The sequence below is a fragment of the Austrofundulus limnaeus genome, unplaced genomic scaffold (genome assembly GCF_001266775.1).
Source record: "Austrofundulus limnaeus strain Quisiro unplaced genomic scaffold, Austrofundulus_limnaeus-1.0 Scaffold15, whole genome shotgun sequence".
NCBI lineage: Eukaryota > Metazoa > Chordata > Actinopteri > Cyprinodontiformes > Rivulidae > Austrofundulus > Austrofundulus limnaeus.
The window spans coordinates 3,940,083-3,948,525 of record NW_013952417.1 but is presented as its reverse complement, the minus strand read 5'-3'; the positions used below and the strand labels follow the sequence as shown (position 1 = coordinate 3,948,525).

At 41.7% G+C, this 8,443-nt stretch overlaps 1 protein-coding gene across 1 annotated transcript in view; it reads left to right on the top strand.

Moving 5' to 3' along the window:
* Positions 1-315: 315 nt before the first annotated feature.
* fyco1a (FYVE and coiled-coil domain autophagy adaptor 1a) overlaps positions 316-8,443 on the top strand; it is a gene marked incomplete at its 5' end in the record, with an annotated part of 24,660 nt that continues 16,532 nt past the window's right edge. The window contains 6 exon segments of the mRNA XM_014002946.1: positions 316-422; positions 638-763; positions 1,087-1,193; positions 4,119-4,262; positions 4,483-4,576; positions 4,665-7,148. Of these exon segments, the coding sequence (XP_013858400.1) occupies positions 316-422; positions 638-763; positions 1,087-1,193; positions 4,119-4,262; positions 4,483-4,576; positions 4,665-7,148 (3,062 nt within the window).

Genomic DNA, 8,443 nt, shown 5'->3' with positions numbered 1-8,443 from the left:
ACTGAGAAATAAACAATAGCTTTACTACCTTTGACTACATGTAAAAAAAGTGGTTCAGTCAGAATTCAAAAAGTAATGTGAAATATCCAATGGAAAACTCATTGCTRTGTCATTTATCACCTCTAATATGTGTTTGCACACTTTACCGTGCAGTTCAGGTAGACATCGCCAACAAATGTTTTCAGCTCACCATGTTGTAGCGTGGCACCAGATGGTTAATTATCAGCTGGTGTGTTTGTGATGGAACAAAGCAAGTAAGCTGTGTCACTGTCACTCTTTCTTTATCTCTGAACTGTGTTTTTTTTTACTTTCCAGATGCCGTTGCAGAGCTTTCAAAGGAGTACAAGGAAAATGGGGAGCCAATCACAGATGACAGCACCGTTTTGCACAAATTCTCCTACAAACTGGAGTACCTGCTTCAGGTGGGATTTTGCTTTTATTGTCYCATCAAGTAAAACAAAAATACCAAAAATAAAAAAATGGCACCATTTATTTTTAGAACACATTTTTCAGTAATATATGATGCAAAGGAACATCTTACAAATATAATTATGATATATTTTGTTCTTTTGTTTGTCTTTCAATTTTTTATAAAGACGTTAGATATAAATTTTCACTTCATCCATGTTTCTTACAGTTTGACCAGAAGGAGAAAACAACATTTTTAGGTACCAAGAAGGACTATTGGGATTACTTCACRGACTGTTTGGCTAAGATCAAGGGAGCCAATGATGGAATCCGTTTTGTCAAATCCATCACTGAGGTGTGTTTTTGTTCTTTATATATYTTTAAGGCTCATGTTATAAGAACCTTAAATTATTGGAAATAAATAGGTTTGTTTTGGCATATCATTTTTTTACACTGACACATTAGTGCTTCAGTTGGACCATTAGACCATCATGACAGTAACGAAGCCTTGAAAATCCTCCACGTAGATCTTGAATTTCTTGAATATACTCAAAAACTGGCGTTTTGGATTTGAAGATTAAACGTGTCTTATTAAAATTAATGACAAATGCGTCTTGAGCGTAAGCACCATTTAACAGCTGTGTATACCTGAAACTATGTCTGCTTTTGCCTCTCTAGCTGAAGACCTCTCTGGGGAAGGGACGAGCATTCATCCGCTACTCCCTCGTTCATCAGCGGTTGGCCGATACGCTGCAGCAGTGCCTGATGAACCAGAGAGTCACCAGGTGAAACAGCCTCCCACTCAATGTTTATCTTTTCATGTAGTTATAAAACAAAAAAACTTTATCTGGAAGTGCATTGTTAACAATTACTAGAGTCGGGTAATTAAGAGTCTAGTAAAATCAGAGTCAAAAGGTCACTTTTTAAAAAGAGCAAATAGTGTTCCTGCTGATTCCTGACATTGTTTTCAGAGAAACGCAAAGTCCAGTTCAACCCAGTTTCCCAAACATACCTGAAGACATAAACTGTATAAAATGCACAGGTAACTAATAGAGTAAAAGGTTGTTGTTGGGGTTATTTGGTGATTTTTGCTGCTGGAAGTGAATAAACTAATAAATAATCCATCTGAGAAGAAATCAGTTTTTATTTTATGCTGTGASACTGAGCTGTGTTAGATTAAAGAGAATTTAGTTGTTTGTTATGAGGAAGTTTTATGCATTTAAGCTGTGGGCAGCTATGGCTGAGTGGTTAAAGCAGTTGTCCTCTTATGAAGGAGTTGGCAGTTCAATTCCACAATAWAAAGTCACATGTTGAAGTGTCATTGGGCAAGACACTGAACCCATGGCCTCTAATGCGTGTCCCATCAGTGTATGAATGTGATCTAACTGACTAGTCTTTATGGAAGGATTTATCTAGATTAGCTTTGTAGAGAAATAGAGTGCTGTTGGAGCTGGATAGAACAGCACTATATAAGTAGAGTCAATTTAAAGGGGACACATGCTGCAAAATCCACTTTTTTAGCCGTTAAATACATTTTGTTGTGTACTTGAAGTCTCTAATTGTGCAAAAAGTTTAATTTCATTTCTCCCGGTGCTGCATAGTTATCTTTATATTCTGTTGGGTCATATTTTTTTAACCTGTTCAGTTTTTTTCCGTTTTCTGTTTGTTGCATTTTCTGAACAGCTATGGAACAACTAAATAAGGTCTAGACTTACCACTCAGTTTGGTGGTRTTCATTCTCCTCTGGCTCTGGGTCAGACTCTGGCTCCAAAATGTAAGGCTGGACGGATGTCTTCCCTTGTCGACATCTTTTGACTAATTTGTAAATGAAAGTTTCTGCACCACTATATAMTCATAAATACCTCTATCAAACTAGAATGGACTGCTCTGGAAAGTGGAGGGGGGCGGGATGTGAAGCACCTCATTTGAATTTAAAGAGACAGCCTCAAAACGAGTTGATCAGACACACCTCAGAAAAGGGGTGTAACTTGTGGAGTTACAGTACAATAAGGAGGAATTCAGACCAAAGCATTGCAGTTCCACTTTATATAGACCCCAACTGAGTGATTTAAATGTAAAAAAAAAGATTTAAAAGCATGATATGTCCCCTTTTATTATAGGAAACATATTGATTGTTCAAACATATTTACTAATGTGTAGAAACTAGTGTTTCCAACTAAAGTCTGCACTTAAATGTAATGTAAATCAAAACGAAAATTATTGTTAGAAAATCTGTTCCTAAGTATTGTTGGACCAATGTGTCATTCTTTTACTTCCACTAAAACAAACTGTATGAGTGAGAAATGTCTCCTAAACTAGGTCAGTTTTTGCTTAAAGGTTAAAATAGTCTTTCACTGCAAAATTAGTCTTTTAAACCAGATCCAACACCACATGAGGAAAGTAACTTGATGTTTTTCCAAATATTTCTGCAATGTTTTTTTTTTCTTTAATAACCTCTGGTCCTTTAGCCTGGCCCTTGCCTTCTTATGCAGTTCTGCTCAATTCAAGTTTCCCTTCACTGCTCCGTCTGGCATTTCTCCCATAGACAAGGATTTCGCTGGCAGAGTTTTAGCCGGACCAATCAGAGAACAGAACGTCCATTTTCTGCSCAGTGTCTGCTTGTAGTTTATTTTAACCGGGCCAATCAGCAAACAGAAGGCGGAGTTTTGAATGACGATTTTCTGCGCAGTGTCTGCTAGTTAMTTTAGCATACGGCGGTGGAGGAAGWGAATGAAGCCAGTCTGTGTTGATAAGGCTTCCAAATTAAATTAAATTTGTCTGACGAAGCAGCAGCTCTCATTTACAMTCGTCTCGTTCAGCTCGGTATATTTCTCCTCTCAGTAGGGTTGTTTACAGCGCACGAGATTTCTGGTTAGCTTCGTGGCTCAACCTCCTTCACAGCAACATATGACGCGGCCAACTGATCCAATCATTTTAAACTTCAGCAGAGGCCACGCCTCCAGCAAGAATCGCTTCTCTATAGCCGAGAGTCCAGACCCTCGATCCAATCATTTTAAACTTCAGCAGAGGCCACGCCTCCAGCAAGAATCGCTTCTCTATAGCCGAGAGTCCAGACCCTCGTACGAAGAAAAGTGAAGGACAAGGGTCTGGTTTTTACCAGGCTACTGGTCCTTCTAAAGGCCACTGCTTTCTTTTAATGTAGTTTTTGCCTTCTTGGACACACCAAGAGCAGAACTCATTACTCATTAATACTCCCAACAAGAACTTGTTCTTTATAACATGTTTCAGTCACTAACTGCTACAACAAGAGAAACGCAGAMGATCACATTCGTTCTAAACTTTAATTACTGTTTTATTTGAACATACAAATAACAGCAAAGGTAAAAATTAAGGCACAGCAGAACAAATGCAAACAAGTTTATTTCCAGTTTTTTTTACATGCAAGCTAATTTAACTCAAATCCATAAAGTCTAATAGGTGAGGTTTTAAATTTATTCAAATGCTTTAAAAGAACACTGAAAACAGTGAGAACTGCATTTGTATTTCACGTTTCTTCTTATAACATTCATCCATTAAGCATTAATTTAAAATGGATACAGTATACAGTATCAGGAAATGAAATATTGTGGTTTTTCAGTATTTCAATATTTTCTTACACTGCTAGAATCARTTACAGTGCTCTGTATTATTGTTTCTAGTAGTTTTATTGTGTTTTACTCTGACTTTTCCCACATGATTTTTCCACTCAGTGACTGGTATTACGCAAGAAGTCCTTTGTTGAATCCCAGAGACAGTTCTGACATAATCACCCACCTGTATGAGCTCAACGAGGTCCAGTTTGATGTGGCTTCCAGAGGGCATGATCTTGATGCCTCCTGGCCAACATTTGCACGGTAAAAAAAAGAACATAAAATAATAATAATCTGAAATGGCASTTTAAAAATAGACATCATACAAACATTTCTTTCTTTCCACCTGTGCTGTGTTTTGTCGGTTTGTTTTATCGTCATTTAACTGAAGCTGCAGTCAAACACACAATCTAGCTCAGCTAACCACAGGACTTCCTCAGCAGAGGTAATGTTWACAGTAAAAGACTTCTTTTCTGATCAACAGGAGGACACTGGGAAGTGTAAATTCACCTGGTCACATGTGGAAACCACCTAGTCGTAGTTCCAGTATTAACAGTCTGGCTAGTTCATACTCTCAGGTATTTGCATCTAATAAGATTTAAAAAATAACTTTTAATGATATTCATTACTCACTCTCTTTCTTTGATTTATATCCTAAACATCTAGCAAGCAACTGAGTTTCCCTCCAGCCCTGACTACGTCCACAGCTTGTTAAGTGACCCYAATGAATCTCTCTCTGCCTGCATGGAGGACGTTAGCACAGTCGAAGACCTTCGGCTGGAGCTGGATCAGTTTGAGCTTAAGCAGCAAGGGCTCCTGGATAAGGTCCAGCAGCTAGGCGAGGACAACGCCCAGCTCCGAGCYGTAATCGAGAAGCTCCAGAGTCAACTCGATGTGTCACTTGATGCACAAGAGAAGCTCCAGTCCTCGCAGGGGAAACTCAAGGAGAAAGAGGAAGCTCTGTCCAAACAGGTGGAAGCTCTCAGAACTGAGAAAAAAGCCAAGGAGGCTCGGCTCGTTTTACTTCAGGAGAAGCTGGAAGCCGCCGAGCAAAAGAACTCTGAGCTCGTCGTGAGGATGGACGGGCTTCTGAACGAGAAGGGTCAGCAGGCGGCCAGCCGCTTCGATTCAGCTCAGAAGATCCACGAACTGTTGGACAAACTGAAAGAGGCAGAGAATGGAAAGGTGCAGGCCGTAGCTGAGGTGGTGGAGTTGAAGAGGCAGGCGGAGAAACTAGAAGAGGAGCTAAGAGTCGAGGAAGCTGCGTCAAAGACCGACAGAGCAAAACTCACATCCGTGTTGGACGGGAAGGCCAAGCTGGAGGTGAGAGRGGAGGAACAGGCGAGTGCGATCGAAAAGCTTCGGGGTGAGCTGACGTTAAGAGAGGAGARGGCAAGCAACCTGCAGAAGCAGCTGCAAGACCTCCAAAGATCTCTAGAGGAGAAAGGGCAAGAGTTGGAGGAGGTGAGGAGGAGAGCGCGGCAAGATTTAGATGAAAAACAGGCAAACTTRGATGGCCTGAATGAGTCTTTAGAGGCAGAAGTTGCTGCCGTTACAGAGCAGCTTAGGAGAAAAGAGACAGAACTCAGCTCCAGCTGCGAGACACTACGAAAACTAGAAGCTAAGAACCAAAGRCTGAACACACAGAGGGACAAACTGACCACTAGCCTCACTGACCACGAAGAGAAGATCAAAGAACAGGCTGCAAAGATAGAGGACTACAGTATGCAGTGCACCAATCTACTGGAATCAAACAAGAAGCTGCTGACCGCCGCGAAGAAAAACGAGGAGCTGCAAAACGAGACGATGGCGGCTAGAACAGCACTCGAGGCTGAAGTAGCGTCTCTCAGAGCTTCAGAGAAACAACTCAGAGGCCAGCTGGACGACGCCAAGATGACGGTGGACGAGAAAGAGAAGGCGCTACGTGAGGAGAACTGCAGGTTGGATGAGAGCCTGCAGCGAGCCACAATGGCCGCGAAACTGTCGGAGACCACGTTAGAGCAGCTGGAGAGGAAGAACCAGAGTCTGCAGGAKGAGCAGGACCAGTTACAGTCGACCGTTAGCCGCGTGCAAACGGAGCTGAGGAACGCTCGGCAAAAGAACGAGGAGCTGGAGAAAAACGTGAAGGCTGCAAACGAAAAAGAAGTTGGCCTTCGAGAAGAGCTTAGTGCCAAAACGGAACAGCTGGAGAGTGAAGAGAAGGATCTTGTGAAGTTGAAAGCTACTGTCAGAGATCTAGAGGTTAAYGTAAAAGAGCTCGAGATGGCTAAAGCTAACGCTGAAGCGACTTGTTCCAGACAGACGGAGGTGATAGAAAGAGTCACGGCAGAGAAACAGGCAGTGGAGAGTTCACAGCTAGAGAAGAGCTCAGTTCAGGACAAGGAGAAGCAGGAAATCACTGCCAAACTGACCGTGGCTGAAGGCCAGTTGGAGGTTAATATGAAGGAGGTGTCCAGACTTCAGGCAGAGCTCCTGGACCGAAAGGTGCAGGTGCAGAGATCTGAGGAGGGGAAGCTAAAACTCCAAGCGCTGCTGGAGGTGACAGAGGCCCAAAGAGATGAGCTTCGGTCTCTGACTGAGCAGCTGAAATCCCAAATGGAGGCACTGAATCAGAAGCACGTAGCAGAGCTGATGGAGTGTAAAAATAAAGAACGTGCCTTCATTGAACAGRGTGATCGAGAAGCCGCAGCCCACTCAGAGCTGGCTATTTCCATGGCTGCCYTCCACGAAGAACTGTCTAAAGTCAAAGCAGAAAACAACAGGTTGGCTTTGGAGAAGAATGAGATCAGCGAGGGTCTGCACAGAGCGAACACCGAGATGGCKGAGCTGGGGATGGCCATCTGCAAGCTGAACGCAGAGAAGGAGGAGTCCAGCAGGCACTGGGCAGGCCGAGCCGCTGAGACCGAAGAGCTGAAGAAGAAGGTAGAGCAGCTCGAGGAGCGCGTAGAAGAACTGCAGCTGGAGAACAGCCATCTACAAGAGGAGCTGAGACGAAACGAGTCACTTCCAGAGACCATCGCCGAGCTCCAGGAACAGCTGGAAAAGACCAAGAGCCAGATGCAGAGCGTCAAGGAGTCCTGCCGAGAGGAGATAGATGCTGTCAAGTTCCAGATGAGCTCAGAGACCATGAGTCATCAGGTCAGCCTAAAGGTACGTTCAACAGAATCAACTCATCGGGATTTATTGAACGCTAAAGGCAAGCAGAGGTCTATAAACTACTTGAAAAGAATAACGATAATGACAATAATAAGTAAAAGTTAAATTACATGAACAGAAAATGACTTTGGTATAGTGATGGGATAAATGGCTCTTTGAAGGTATCCAGATCTTGGGGAGCCGTTTGTTTCATAGAGCCGTTCAAAAGAGCCATTCAATTTTGAACGGGTTACGTCATCACGTTACGTGGGTGGAACCATGTGTTTTGTCAAGCAGAAACCCGCCTCCCTCTTTCCCGTGAGCTTCTGTACTCCACCGCTCTGCCTGTTTTCCGTGAAAAAGCAAAGCGGGATTGATTTAAGGATGAAACAATAAAGATTATATGAAGAATAAAATAAATAAAACTACAAATGGCTCGTTACTGCCTGCGACTCGGCTCCTATTGTTCATTGTAAAGAGCCATTCAAAAGATTCGGATCGTTCATGAACGTCACATTACTACTTTGGTAAAAATAAATTTTGCTGATGAGAAAACTACTCAAGTAAAAGTCATGAAACTGTTCACAGAAATTGGGAAAGTAAAAGTACTTTTACACACTCTCTAAGAAATAACCTGTTGAATTTACTAAACCAAACTGGATCCTCTAGGCCAGGTTGAGTAAAATGAGCAATATATGTACTGTATATTCTTTGCTCAGTTTGCTCAACTAGGCTTAGTGGAGCAAACAGACATTACTTTGTTGAGTAAACTCAGCTCTTCATTTTTTAGAGTGCAGAAACATTTTTCATGGTGAGTTCAGACATATTTAATTTGCTAAGGAGTAACTAGGTGTTATATTTTAAAGTAAAGAAGTAAAAGTATAATTTTTAGCTTTAAAATATAATGAAATAAAAGTAAAAGTAGCTAATTAAAAAATAATGGGTAAAATTACAAATCCTCAAAAAAATAATTTAAGTACTGTGACGAAGTACTTAGTTACTATAAACCTCTGAAGGCAAATGACATTTTAAAGGTATGGTATTATGCAAAATCAACTTTTCTAAGCTTTATATCATGTTATAAAGTCATTACATCATCAAAACACACCCAGAGTGTTGCTTTGACACATTCGTGCACCTTTGATAAATCCTTGAATCTCCTGTGGCCGTGTGGAGCTGCCTAAACACTTGCTGGTACAAAGCACTGCCTATTTGTAAAAAAAAATCCTCCCTGGAGCTCAGTTCAACACACACACACACACACACACACACACACACACACACACACACACACACACACACACACACAC